The sequence below is a fragment of the Genypterus blacodes genome, unplaced genomic scaffold (assembly GCF_046128005.1).
Source record: "Genypterus blacodes isolate CSIRO-AG114 ecotype Tasmania unplaced genomic scaffold, CSIRO-AGI_Gbla_v1 ptg000156l_1, whole genome shotgun sequence".
Taxonomy (NCBI): Eukaryota; Metazoa; Chordata; class Actinopteri; order Ophidiiformes; family Ophidiidae; genus Genypterus; species Genypterus blacodes.
Window position 1 is genome coordinate 3,789,167 of NW_027466957.1, and position 15,130 is coordinate 3,804,296.

The 15,130-nt window shown below is 40.8% G+C and overlaps 1 protein-coding gene across 2 annotated transcripts in view; it reads left to right on the forward strand.

The window, feature by feature from the left end:
• mib2 (MIB E3 ubiquitin protein ligase 2) overlaps window positions 1-15,130 on the forward strand; it is a 38,701-nt gene that overhangs the window by 15,630 nt on the left and 7,941 nt on the right. For both annotated transcript variants that reach the window (XM_076166857.1, XM_076166856.1), the window contains exons 4-13: window positions 2,619-2,725; window positions 3,979-4,173; window positions 4,877-5,019; window positions 5,371-5,478; window positions 5,625-5,729; window positions 6,417-6,579; window positions 7,210-7,343; window positions 8,189-8,337; window positions 9,277-9,433; window positions 10,903-11,057. In XM_076166857.1, coding sequence (XP_076022972.1) covers window positions 2,619-2,725; window positions 3,979-4,173; window positions 4,877-5,019; window positions 5,371-5,478; window positions 5,625-5,729; window positions 6,417-6,579; window positions 7,210-7,343; window positions 8,189-8,337; window positions 9,277-9,433; window positions 10,903-11,057 — 1,416 coding nt within the window. The remainder of the gene's footprint in view (window positions 1-2,618; window positions 2,726-3,978; window positions 4,174-4,876; window positions 5,020-5,370; window positions 5,479-5,624; window positions 5,730-6,416; window positions 6,580-7,209; window positions 7,344-8,188; window positions 8,338-9,276; window positions 9,434-10,902; window positions 11,058-15,130) is intronic.

Here is a 15,130-nt window from a genome sequence, read left to right on the forward strand (position 1 = left end):
CAGACTTGAGCCGGATGGGCAATGTTTAGTTGTAATTCCCTGTATACATATTAGATAAGGTAGTGATGTATTGTATATCCTGATTGACCGTCGTGGGTCCAATCCAAACCATTTAACACTTATTGAAAGGCATGTTCTAATCATATTGTTATTTAGCATTACATTGTAATTGTTGCGCTATGGCAAAGTTGTGGGAGACGTCTGTGTGATGGCTGATGATTCCCCTGGCTTACATGTATTCACCCTGCCTGTGTTAAGTGGCACACAGAGACGTGTCGCTAACTACATGCTGACATATGTGTTTACCATATGTTTACAGGGTGGATGCTTGTTACGTGCTTTGCTAATCGGCTCTTCAACACAAAAACAACGCACATGCGCTTCCAAGGAACATTCTGGGTCAACTCGAAGCATAATCCTGCCTTTGCACATCAGGCTGCACATCATAAGCTGACTTGAACCTTAGTGCTTAGTCCGTTGTCTCCTAGTCTGAGTTTTGTGGAATTGTCACTTTAACTTGGTTATGGTGGACGAATTGGAATTTCCATTGTCATTGACTGAAACATATCTGGAGCTTATTCTGTGGTTGTACGCTATTGTACACTACAATCTGTTCATGAACGTGTAGTTTAAAGTCCCTTCTCTGACTGCATTCTATTGTGGAAAACTATATTTTGTTTCTTGTGGGTACAGCATTTGTCAAATTGTTTTGGGAAATAATAAAGTATAGCAAACGTTTAGGAAATGTCATGGAAATTAATTATGATCTTGATTTTGACAAGACGATATATTGAGATATTTTTTAAACATTTATTTCCCAGTAATGCTCATTTTAGGAAATCAGTCAGTGAAGGTTTATTAAGTCTTTGAGTTGTGCAATTCCTGACCTTTGTGCAATTACACCTTGCAAAGGTTTGTGCGTTAAATCAGCAAATAAACAACAATAAATAAATGATAATGTTTTAGTGCATTTAATTGCTATAAACAAATAGTAGTTCTATTTTGGGTCTTGTTTTGGAAACCACACAGCTTTCCCACAGCAATCATGTCAGTAGGTCTGAGCATCTTTCCTCTATCCTTGTCTGGGGGCAGGGGTGACATTTGGTCTGACAGGATTGGAAAGGTTGAGCTCATGGAAAAGCTTCTCACTCAGAATAACTGGATTTGGGCCTGTGAAATACTCTCGTAGTCACGTTTCTTCATGAAGTGTTCCGTCTCTACTCTAGCTGCTATGGAAAATAGTTTTGGGTTAAGGGTCAGCAATTGTCACAAGTGGTTCTCTAGTAGTTCAGTTCCTGATTGAAATGTACGTGTTCTCAGGAAATTGGCACAGTTTTCGGCATTCTTGCTATGACCCCTAAATCTACCAGTTCAGGAAGCCTGTTACTGTATCCAGCAATGTTCTGGTTTGGCTCACAGATCAAACATTTTGTTTACTGAATTCCTGCACTGCAAGAAATGCATTGAAACCACCCTGAAAACTGTGTGGGTATGTACATGTGTCTCCCATAGAGGCCTATAAATAGTGTGCTGTAGACACACTCAGGCATAGCATAGGGCATATGTGTTTGGCTCTATAGGAATACACGCACAGAATTGCTCCTTGCTTTGCCCTGTAGTGACCTGCTTTCTGATTGCTTGCTGTCCAGGGATTAGACTCAAAGCCCTGTTTTCTGAGTCACACTTGATCTGAGAAAAGAACCTCAAGCTCAGACAGAGCACAGTGAGATTTACTGTTAGCTGGCACGAGGACATCCAGTTCCTGATGTAGGGCGCTAAAAAACCTTGATCCTGATGATAGGGGTAAGAGCTTCAGAACATGATTGGGGAGCTCTGCGAAACCCCACAGGAGAGACCTTGGACCTGAATAGCTTTACTGAAGCTTCCCAAGGAACCACAGCCTGCAAAGAGATCTTTCTCCTTTGATCACTCTGGATTTTGCATCATTTTGAATCTATCAAAAAGAAAAGCCATCCATTCCAAATGGAAGCCATAGTTTGACTACATCAGGAAAATATGGGAATAGGCAGCTCCTTTGCACCGAGATCTGATAAAATCTTTACCATAAGGTATGTTATATTAAGAATGTTATCGTCTGTCTCAGGATGCGTTATTTAGTGTGTTTGACATTAGAGTTTTAGCAATATTTTAATAAAGGTGGACATGCTTATACGGTTTGTTGGTTGTTGCTTTCATAACCATAAGATTTCTAATATATCTTTGCATCAAACTTTTTTTTTTTGTTAATCAAACAAGGGTATAACATATTGGCTATTAGGTTTTGTTCATAGTACCCAGACCTTCTATTATTATGTTATCCGTTATGTTTTAACCTTTCTTCAGTGTTTGCAGTGGCCATTGGTGCTTGTATCTGTAACAGAGTTTAAGGTCTTAGTTACTTGTTGCATCTTTTCCAGTGTATCATTTAGTTGATGTATAATGAATGTATGTACTTATAAATCAATATATAGTAGTGTCTCCAGGTATTGATGGGGCATGATTGTTCTTTCCCAGAGGAAACCATCCATCTGGTTTACATATAACATAACAACTTGGTCATACTTGGGTCTTCATCTGAGGTAAGAAGGATCATAATACTGTGTGTTCTTCTATCACAGAGTGAGTTTGTCACCTCGGCAAAACCTCCCACGGATCATTCTCAAAGGGATCTTCCAGGGTGTTAAAGTGGTTCGGGGACCTGACTGGGACTGGGGTAACCAAGATGGTGAGTTGCTGGGGGAGGGACTAGTGACTGTTTATACCTCTAACCTGTCATTGCCAACTCAGCAAACCCCCTACCCTCTTCAGCTGTACCTCTTCAAAGTCTTTTACCATTCACCGCCCTTAATAGCATTCTAACCTCACATCTCATTAACCCCTGAAATGTCATGTTAATGTGTGTCTGTGTGCACTTATTGCCAGTGACTCATTGGAGTGTGTTCCACAGATGTTCCCGTATCTGTGTGTCTGTTAATGTTCCTTGTTCAGTAACATTTATTTTTTATTGCCGTTTCCTGTATATAAATTAGCAGGATTTACAAGAGGTGCAATGATTAACACAAATATGAAGCAAAGGTTTAGGAAGTTGAGAATGACTTGCCAAATGTTTTTATTGAAGATAAAATGTCAGTTTTTAAGTTTATTTTAATCTTCGGTTTTAATTGCTGCAGAGTATTGAATATTATTATAGTATACTCATTTTGCCCAGTCATCCACCTTAGTGGACTAAAGCCCTATCTAATCTAATCTATTTATTATTACTTTCTGGGATGGAGTCAATGAGTCAAAATGTCCCTTTGGTGTTGTTGAAATCATCGCCCTGAGGTTTGAGTAAATCGCTCATCAGGCGGTAAATGGTGTATGTGGTAAGCATTCAGGCTGTTCTGCACATGCTCACCAACCCCCAGCCCACCACACACTCTTTCGGGTCACTGCTTTATCTGGTGTGGTGGGGCGCTGGGGCAACTTGATGAGTTAATTGGCCTGACAAAGGTTTTCTTAGGTCATAAAGTTAATGTGTGGATGGGAAACCATCTTGGAATATGCACAGTAATGAGGTGGCTTATAATGTGTTTTGTGTAATGTGTTTTGTGATTCTTATTTTGAACATTCTGTTTTTGTTGTTCATTCTCTATTTGGAGTCGTATCTTTCATGGGTCTATACTTGTGCAAAATGGAATTCGACTTGTGTCCCTACAGGGAAATCTCACTCACCTCTGCCTCTCATCTCACTCGACTCTTTACTCCACTGACTTTTGACTGATTTTTCTCATATTTGTATATGATGTGCTTGTCAAACCTGACTGTGGATGATGACATGTATTGATTGTTGTTCACCCATTTTGTATTCAGTTACAGGTCTTGACACATACTTATATCACCCAATTTCTCCCCTGAAGTGATTTTTCCTTAGCCGTGTTTCTGCCCCTTCTCCCAAGCACTGATGCATTATTGTCTCTTGCATATTTGTGTGTGTAGGCGGGGAGGGTAAGGTTGGGAAGGTAGTGGACATTCGTGGCTGGGACACAGAGTCTGGTCGCAGCGTGGCCAGTGTCACCTGGTCCAATGGCACCACCAATGTCTACCGGATGGGCCACAAAGGCAAGGTAGACCTCAAATACGTGTCTGATGGCCAAGGAGGCTTCTATTACAAAGACCATCTACCAAAGCTTGGTAAGATCAGGAAAATATTTCTCTCCCAACACACATTTTTGACATAACTTTGACAGATTTAACTGATCAATCACTAATCAAACTAAATGTAGGAGAAAGAAATTGCAATACAGGATCAGGCAGCTATTGGCTTTGGCAGGTTAGGTCATTCCACATTGATATGCTGGATATCAGCCCTCCACTTGCCAACCTTGTTTAGCTGTATTATATACAGTATGTTTTAAAGTATCTTCACAGATATTTGAGGTGTATTCTCAAAGGTGGCATTTCTGGATATTTCGCTAATTTTAATAATGTAATAAAGTAAGTCAGAAAGTGTTTATCCCGCATCTGCCTTGTTGCAGCCAGTCAGAACAGACCAGGCACTTAAGTGGGGCCTTAAAGATAAGAACTTTGAATTCTGAACATTTCCCTTTGAAGATGCTACATAAAGTACAGCTGTCAGTGGGAGTCAAATCTAAATGTTGTTACTTTGTAACTTTGTAACAGCATTTAGCATGTTTACTTTGTACACTTGTCCACCCTTCAAAGGGGAATACTGTGTTCATATAATGTCGGTAAAAATCATTTGTGCATGACATCACCAGGCACTGCATGTAAATTCACAGCTATAACCCACAATTATTATCGTATTGTCTTAAAACAAAGTGTAAAAAGTCAACATACAGGTCTTGTATGTTGATGCTGATACCTGTCCATCCAGGAGAACACGCAGAGCTGCAGCGGCAGGAGAGTGCTGATGGTCACTCCTTCCAGCAGGGTGACAAGGTCAAATGTCTTCTGGAGGTGGACATATTGCGACAGATGCAGGAGGGCCATGGAGGTTGGAACCCCAAAATGGCAGAGGTATTTTATTAAACTCCACTTTTTCTCCAAAAACATGAATTACTAACCATGTAAGAAACAAACAGGTTTACTCATTCACTACCTGCTAAGTTTAAGGGTCTGTTCATTCTTTTGTATTGGCCTGGTATCATGTACTAGTCTTACATTGGACAAATGTGGTTTTGCACTTAGTATACGCGTCCCTCTTGAACGTTGCATCCAGTATATTTATGTAACTGGCTCAGATGGACATGGAACACAGCAAAAGGAAACAGAGCATGATACTATCAAGTCACAGCTGCAAATGGGAACATTAGTGTCACAGCCGTGGAGAGGGTGACGCTGGCTGAAAAAAGTTGTTTTTGTTTGAAGTACATTTGCAGGATCGGGACTGTTCACCGAATTACTGACCGAGGAGATGTCAGAGTCCAGTATAGCAACAACATCCGCTGGACTTTCCATCCTGGGGCCCTCACCAAGGTACTGAGCTACCATTAACTTTGTGCCATAAAAATTAATCGGCTCTTACATGAGTCCACAAACTCAGATATCTGGTTGTGTATCTGATTTGTATTGCTTTCCAGTTAGAAGTAACACAGTTGTAACCATTTTATCTTTTCCCCCAGGTCAACACTTTTGGAGTAGGTGAACTAGTACGAGTATTGGAGGACATGGAGAGCGTCAAGAGACTACAAGCTGGCCATGGAGAGTGGACAGACAGCATGGCTCCTGTATGATCATTTAGCCTGATGTTTTGATGGTAGCCTGATAATAATGTCTCTATTGTAACTGTGCAGTTTGGAATTAGTGGTATCCTAATCCATGGCACCCGTTGGCTGCTTCACGTTACTTTCCGTTTGTCTGTAAGTGTGTCACTTGCAAATCGAGTGCCTTAATTTGGCAGGCTTCCCACTGAATTAAGATTGAGCAGCAGGTAATTTGAGTGTACTGCAGGTAGTAATCAAATTTCGAGCTGTTTTGACAAATGTGGCCACATAATTTGGCCACAATAACAGTCCCTAAATACCTAAGACTAAAAGGTTTTGTTTGTCTTTACAAGAGACTCGTTCTCACTAGCTCCATAGGGACTCTAGATGTTGTTTCTTGTAGCAATTAGCATCATCCATGTAGTAAACCAAAGTTTCATCCCTCCTCCTTGGAATGACCTAATGGCAGCATCTGTTTTTATATTCCTTTATTCCGGTTAATACATTCACTTTCCAAATAAACAAATGATACAAGGCAATGTACCCGGTAGCCTAACTGCTGTGCGTTAATATCAATATCATTTCATAGTGCCCAATCCTAGAATCGACTTTTGCCTATTGTTGCTAGGTAGAAGAAAAGGTGTTTTGCAGGTCCTTTGTCATTATCCTCGTAACTATCAATACCACGTATTTAATATTTTTCCTCTCTAGGTCCTTGGGCAGGTTGGAAAGGTGTTGAAAGTGTATGCAGATGGTGACCTACGAGTGGCATTTGGAGGCCAGACTTGGACGTTCAATCCGGCTTGCCTTTCGGCCCAGCCTGCAGAGGTCGATGCCAACCTCATGACAGCCGAGAACCCCAACGAATCTGGAAGTAAGGCCTCTACCGGGACAAGGGGGCTCATCTCCAACCCTCGCCACAGCCAGCTCTACTTTTACCCTCCATTCTGTCTATTCTTCCCATCATTCCTACCTCTACCATGCATGTGCATACTTACTGTCTGGAATGGCCATTCCCCTTTCTGCTCCTTTCAGCAACGTGTGGACTGGGTTTCAGCTTCTTGAAATGTTCTTTTCCATAGTGCCATTATCCTGCCTGCTGTCAGCAAGTTGTCATCGTGCTGAAGTTCTCAACAGTCTCTCAATCTATTCAGTTCATATGTTGTATACGCCTCAATAGATGGGGAAAGCAAAGTGTTGACTTTGCGCATGTGTCTGTATGTCTTTCTACGTGTGTGGTAAAATTGCGCTGCATGGAGACATTTTGACTCATTCTGTTTTGTTTCCCAGCACAGCTTTCACAAACCTATTAAGCAGTGGTTCTTCATGCTACTGTTTTGTCCCTCTGGAAGGCTTTGCAAACTTTCTAAATGTATTACTTTCATCCAAGTGACTGAGCTAAACTGACATTTGTTTCTCTCTTTCTCCCTTTCACAACTGTTCCTCTCTCTTCTCCTCTTTTATCTCCCTTTTTCTATCTCCCGCTCTGTGTCTCTTTGTGCAGGTACTGTCATCTCAGTCTTAGAGAAACTGCTGTCTCAGTCCACAGAGCAGGACAATCCCAGCCGGCTGGTCATTGAGGCAGCGCACGGCAGTGCCAACAAAGTGCGGGAGTTGGTGCAGAAGTATCCTGACAAGGTTAGTGCGGCACTCCTTCCCTTTGCTGCAGTCCACTGTGTGTTCCAAGAGCTCTATCCACTAGAAAACCAAGCCTGGGGGGTGGGGATTTCAAGGGGCAGGATGACTCACTGAGCCCCTTAAAGCAGGGAACACACTATATTACACTGTGGTTAAACTGGACGTTGCATCCTTACATTGTTTAAATTAAGGTCACACATCTAATGACTTTTCCACTTTTCCAGTGGTGGTTGTCTCTCTCCATCTAGATTTGAAAGCTTGGCCAACTCCCACTTACAGAGTCATGAAATATTTATGACTGTTCCAACTTGATCAGGAGGAAAACTCATTAGCCCTGACATCCAGGATCATCCTTGTTCTAAAGAAGTTCATTAATCATAATATAGACATTATATCATTGTTTGTGATTGGCATCAATTTATCCTCAGCCAAGGAGGCCATAAGAATGAGCTCTTGTCTTGGATTATGGATGACCTTCCAATGTTAGGGTTTAGAGTACAGGTATTTGCATCAAGGCTTTTATTATTCTGACTGGAGAATGCAGGGAGTTTTTTTCCAAAGACTCTGAAGTCATTTGATGGCTGGCTTGTCAATGAATGAACCTCTCGTTTAACCCTTTGTGATAGTTACATCAACATGTTTACTGAGTGGAGACTACTTAAAGCTGGTAAAACATCATAGTTCCTGTTACCAAAAAAGAAAACCTGTATGATTTTGTGCATGAACAAGAACCAGACAGGAGTGGTTGCTATGCTCGCTTAGATCAGTGCTAGCCAGTCAGAGTTTAGGGTTAAGGCCTCCACCCATCCCTAATGAATCTTGAATCATGTATGCATTATTGGCAGGTGGATATCAAGAACCAGGGCAAGACTGGGCTGCAGGTTGCCGCTCATCAAGGTCACATGGAGGTGGTGAAAGCCCTGCTGCAGGCCAATAGCTCGATTGAGGTCAAGGATGAAGATGGAGACACAGCATTACACTACACCGCCTTTGGGTGAGAACACACACACATACTCACAAATATGCACATAGTACTTGAGTGTTGGAACTTCAAATCAAATTAAAATGTACTAGACAGGATTTGTTGCCCTGCTGTATTGTAGCTAATGTACAGTATGTATTAGCTCAGATAATTGGATTTGGATTTACTAAGTGATGTGTACATTTCACTTATTGATGATGAGTAAACCATCACTGTCACAAATATAGCTATGAAAAGAAATTAATGTTAAACGTAATAGTTATATCTCTGCCTCCTCCTTTATAGATGTTACGACCTGATCTAGTGAAATCGGGATGTAATATAATGTGAAAAGAAAAAGAATGTCCTTACCCGCTTCTTAAGTCAGCCACCAAGGAAATCAATCATCAAACAATGTGAAGACATATACACATAGACAAGAACACAACCTTACGACTGAGGGTCATTACAACAGCAGATACACACTTTTCTTTTGTAGCAGATAAGTTGAATGGGACTTTTCTGAGGGCAGAACTGTAATTCTGTAATTCTGTAATTAATTGAACTGTAATTCAATTAATTAATTAATTCTGCTCTGCATGCTCTCAGAAAAGCCCCATTAGTGACAATAAAGTAGAACCTCTCTTTCACAAAAATGAGGAAGTGTTGCCTGCTATTATGACATCACCTCTGACTGTATGAGCACGTGTTAGTGGCTTGCTGCAATGGTACAGTACATTATGCAAACAAGGTTGTAGGGATCAGACAATAAAGTATGTTTATGTGCAAGTCAACGTGTATCCCTCAGGCTTTTTGCAGTTCCCAGTCATTTTTGTCAGCGGTGTCATACACCACAGCAGATAACCTTTAAAATTCACCTCATTTTAAACAAACAACAGAAAATGAAGGACGGTGAGGAGGATGCTTAATCTGTGTGGGTGGCTTTTCCTTTTTTGTGATGTTTTCTATTAGTAATCAGGCAGAGATTACTCGGCTGTTGTTGAGCAAAGGGGCCAACGTTAATCTTCTGAACAACTCCATGTGTACGGCGCTTCACATCGCCGTCAACAAGGGCTTCACTGATGTCGTGCGGGTGCTGTCTGAACATTCGGCTGACGTCAATCTCCAGGTGAGGGTGTCTGGCATGTTATGACTTAAAAACTGACACATGGGGCTTAGCCTTATATTAAAAGATACGATTGGACAGCGCATTGTTGCTTGAAAAACATTCATTTTAAGATTCTTAATGCTTGTTTATACATTTTGTGTCACTTGACAGCGGTAATTGTCAAGTGTTCATGTTTGTGGGAGGCAGTGGCTCAGTGGGTAGTGCTTCCGCTTTGGAACCGGAGGGTCGCCGGTTCGAGCCCCTGCCGAGGTGCCCCTGAGCAAGGCACCGAACCCTCAATTGCTCCCCCCTCTGCGAAGGGTGGTAATGTAATGTAAGTCGCTTTGGATAAAAGCGTCTGCCAAATGATCGTAATGTAATGTAATGTAATGATAGGTTTATTTATTAAAGCTTATTGCCTAGGAAACACTTGATCGTTCACCAGGGAATGTTTGATCTGAATCCCAGTTTTCTTTTTACTTTTTTAAAGAGATGTCAAGACACTGGACAAAACTATTTAACATTTGATAAATCTATTCTAGTATCTGTACTGCATCAGGTTACATCTAAAAATGAAGCGCACCAATATAGTGTTACGTGTACATGCGCTCAGACACAACCTACGAGGTTGTGTATGTCCTACAATTTCCATTCATGTCCCTCTCTGGCTCGCTCATTGACCAGAGGCTCTGTTAATTACTAATTAGGTGGTCAATGAGTGGCATCCACTGACTGGGCATCTGGGAAGCAAATAAGTGACCATCTGTGAGGCCATAAGCAATTCACGCACTGTCCTGTTAGGCAGTAATGCAAGTCACGCAAACACAAATATAGCTATTTCTTTATATATTTTGTGACCCTGCCTGGCCCTTGGCCTTATTAAGACACGTTAGTAGCTCTTTTGGGGGTATTTTCCAGACTGTTGAACATGCCTGCAACGCAGCCTTGAATTCACTTACATCCTTTTTGTTCTGCTTGACCAGTGTGGGTACTCAGCTGAAACGGAATAGCCTAGAGTTTGTTTTCATACATGTGCAAGTGATTTGATTGAGCGTCCTTTTTCTTATTTTAGAGTAACCATGCACATCAATGAAGAACTAAGTTTTGATTTACACTAGGGACTGGACTGGGATTGTACATATAAATACACGTATGCTGATCATAGCCACAAACCAGATGGCATCCAACAGACTACTGCAGTTACCCCCGAAAGATCTTAGTAATCTAGGTTTCTCAGTAATTTTAGTAAATAGTATACATATCTATATACAGTAAATCTAACATGATATATATACTGTTTGTTTTGGAGACATTCAAGATTATTGATGGCACTGACTTATTTAATTTCCCCCATTACCTGCTCTTTATAAGGTCACACAGTTATAATCATTAAAATTGCTAATGGTATTCTACTTTTTGTTCATCACCCCTCAAGAAAAAACCTTACAACTCCAGCAATTTTGCTAATCTTTGATTTTTATCCCAATCAGGACTCGTATGGTGACACACCTCTCCATGATGCCATTGCCAAAGATTTCCGTAATATCATTGAGATCCTGGTTGTGGTTCCCAACATTGACTTCACCCAGCAGAACAACCGTGGCTTCAACTTATTGCATCACGCCGCCCTCAAAGGAAACAAACTGTGAGTAGAGAGCACACTTGGGTTACGTGCTACCAACTGTGACAGGTTCAACCCGGTGCACTGTGGAGACGGGCAGTAACCATTGAGCAAGACATGAGAAAATACATGAAAAAAGAAAATACAAGAAAATAAATTAACAAATGTGAATCTGTAACATCTTGATTAGACAGCATTTAAATCATCATCACATATATCAGAAATTAAATGAACTATTGAGGTCCTAAGTCGTGGAACTAATGTCTATCATCTAACCAACATTTACACCAATGATGTCGCTTTTATACTGCGCTAAATGATACTGTTCAGAATGATAGGAACAAGTAGTGATCTATTTCGTCTTTGACTCTCTGAAAATCATTCGGGACTTGGCTGTAGATCAGGTTGAGTCACTGCTTATCAACATCCACAAAAAGGGCTTCATGTATTCAGAGTCAACACCAACAGCTGGTTAAAGATTCTACATTGCTGTTTACTCGCGGTCAAACATCAAGGATGCCTCACTGACATTTGTGACAAAGGCTGCACTTTGTTCTGATTGCTTTAGGTGTAGGCCAGTTGACACTGGGGGGTAATCAATCACAACCTCAGCCTTAGTAGTGATCATGCAGAAAAGTAAAGCAGGATGTGACAGAATGTTCTCACAATGAAATGCTCTCATCCCCCACACACAATTGAAATGTCTGGATTCTTTTTTGTTGTGTTAAGATAAGAACACAGTTAAGGAATGTTACAATGTCACATTACCACTTTGAGTACTGCTTTTGTGCCCATCTTTTTAACCCATTAGGGAATCAACCCATCATTCCCATAGTGCATATTAAAGTGATCTCGTGTCATGAGATAAATGGTTGGCAAATTGTAGCCCTCCAACATGCAGGAAAAAAAGACGCAGGCTGTTCATGATTGACATTTTTGTCATCACTTGCTGTGGTCAATAAAATATCTCCACTGAACTCTCATCTACCTGTTATAAGTTAGATAAGATTGTAAAAGTCCCTACATGATGTGTTGTGGCTTTTCAGGGCTGTTTTCTTTTACTGCACACTAACTCTGACCACGATATTCCTGCTTCCTTATTCTATAAACCTTTTACATCCTCATATCCTTCCCAAAATATAACAATCGTGTCTTGGAAAATGGTCCCTGGTTTCTATTTGAAAGAGAGACATGAAGAAAATGGAAAACACCAGGATCACCATAATTTTTTGAGATGATTCCACTTCATTCAGGTCTCAATGAGAACCTTTTTAAGGTCAGTATCATCATTAGATGGATACTGTCCTGGAAACTCGTATTCCAAAGAGTCCTGTTTTTGCAATCTTATTTCTTTCTTAGTTCCTAAAGCACAGCCTGATGTTAAGGATTCTAGGAACCTTTTTATGCAGTTATTTACCTTCTTTCTGTCTTTCATCTCGTTATGTTGAGCCTTTTAAAGATTCCAACCTCCCAACTTCATAGCACGGTCGTCCCCCTGCTTGCATGCCATATGTTTGAGTCTCAACAGAATATTGAGAGAGGATGGCAAGCAATAACAGCAAGAGTGAAAGGAAAAAGAACAGAAGTGGAAGCTGAAGTAGACAATTATTTAATAAATGTCTGATCTGCTCTGGCAAGTGTCTTATGTGCAGTTCTTGAGTTAAGGCTCCTCTCCCAGCATTCATTCAGCCTGACATCAGCTGCTGCACCAAAGACACAGACCGGATTTACAGTGTTCAGGATTAGCTCGGTTCACCAGTTCATTCATATATCATCAGCAATCCTCGCTACATTCATACAAGTCCTTCTGCTGATTTGAATTTAGTTTATTGGGCACTGGTGTGTTCATTGTTGTTTTAAATAAAGATCCCATAGGACAAATATACACAAAATTGGAGGGTAAAAAGTAAGGTAGATCGTTTCAAACTCAAATATTCATTCTTTTAAAACTTACTGTTTTTTTAAAAAAAGAATTGCTTTACAGTCCTGCATCAAAAGTAACAAGCATCTACTTAGGTTGACGTTTAGTTTGGGGGTCTGTTTAGAATTCCAGTGCAGCTGTGGTCTTGTTCTCAATTTTATGATAGAAAGATGAGAATATTTTGTTTATCGGAGTATTTATTTATTGTGAGGAAATGGAAAAAGAGGGCTTAAGGCCAAGTTCACCAACCATCCTGGGAAGAAATTGAAGCGAGGCAGGCAGCCAGATTTCGTCCATCTTCCAGCTCTGTAACAGATACATAAAGGCAAGATGATTTGTCTGTTTACTGTAAGAAGAAAAGACAATTTCCTCATTGCAGCTTTTTCTCTTCACTATGTACACATCCCATCTGTTGCTCAGTTTCTCTCCATTCTAATTACCTGCCTCTTCCAATTATCTCGTGTCTTTCTTTGGGTTATTCTGGATGTATTTCTTTGTCTAGAGTAGACATTACATTTCCAGCACTTTCATTTAATTTTGTCGTTGAGACTTCAGCCATGACATACGAACCAACATGATGTAAATGCCCCAAAATATCCAGTGAACTTCTACGATGCCTAACCTTGGGCTTTAAAACAGATCCTTTAGGTGACAAGTCAATGGAAATTTAATGATGTTTCCTGCTAAAACAAGAAGTTGAGGTATGAATAGTGTAAAATGTGCAAATTCAGCCACCAGGATGTGGTCATATTTGCAATCTCCGGAATAGGAAGCAGGGCTTTGTTCATGAGTCAGTGGTGTGGCCTTTGGATGTCACAAACGTTTCTCACAAGATTTTCTATTTTTGATAAGGGGAAGAAAAACAAGAAGAGCTTGTTCCGCTTATTTATTAAAATTTGTAATGCTGGATTTTTGATTTCCTAGACTCAGCTGATTCTTGAGCAAGATTTGTTTTCTTGAATCTTTCTCTTGAGGGCCGAAATCTGTCTGTGTATAAGCTAACATTAATATAGTACTATGAAGCTGCTGGAAAATATACCATGCCATCGATCTCACTGCTTCACATTGTTAGCTTGCTGATATCATGACAGCAGCATCGATCACAATGAGCACCTCTGATATTTCCAAACAGTGAAATCTAACAGAGTTAACATTAACATGAGTCTGATTAACATCCACAGAATGGATGGGTCATGTCATGGCTTCCGTGCCAGCATCCTGTGTGCTCACCGTGGCCCCCAGCTTCAATTTTACACATCATAAAGCTCGCAGAAAAAGTAGTCTTATTTCACATCTCCTCTCTGAACCCCTACATGAAGATGACCTGTGACAGAAGTAGATACACGCACAAGTCCGTGTTAAAGACTTCAACCTGTAATACAAATAGTATTAAGGTATGTTATGTCCTGTTACACCCTATAAAACAAACGTAGCACCCTCTAACACACACTCACACACACCTTAGCAATAGAATACAGTAGCCCAGCAACAAATGTAATCTTTGTTTAATTAATAATGCTCTGAGCCTTGGTGATGTGTGAGATGTTAAATCAGCTCTGTAGTCATGTTGCTGGTTTGGATTCCATTCAATTATACATGCGTTTATGATAATGTCTCCACCCCCCTGCTGTTATGGTACACTGCTCAAATGCATTTACATTGTTGTGGCATGATACGTGGATTATAGTGATTTGCCGTCATTGAGTCCTTGAAGCAGTGGTGTGTTACTCTGAGTGGGTGAGTTTCACACGCAGGACCAGTCCGGTGAATGTCGGCTAGTTACGCAGCAGGCGGTCAACTGTGTGTTTAGTATGTGTCAGTTGCCTGCTGAGCTGCCGTGCGGTACCTCAGTCAGGGTCCTCGGTTACCTCAGCTTGCTAGCAGCTCTGAAACAGCTGGGTCTGGTGTTAGAGCTGTCGAGCACACTGCACTCTTCCTTCACAGTTTTGTTTCGCTCCTTTAGCTGTAATTGTTTTGCAAGCTTGTGTTCCTGACCTTTGGTGTTATTTGGCATGTTATTAGGATGTTTTTCCAGAGCTTTGAAGGCAGCGTTGGTTTGATTATTATGATTTGTGTTTGTGTATTGGTGCTACTTTTCATTATGAGTGAATCCGACCCAGTAAACATAGCAAGAGCTCAAGAATCCTTATGTCTCATCACATGAAATGCTGGCCTT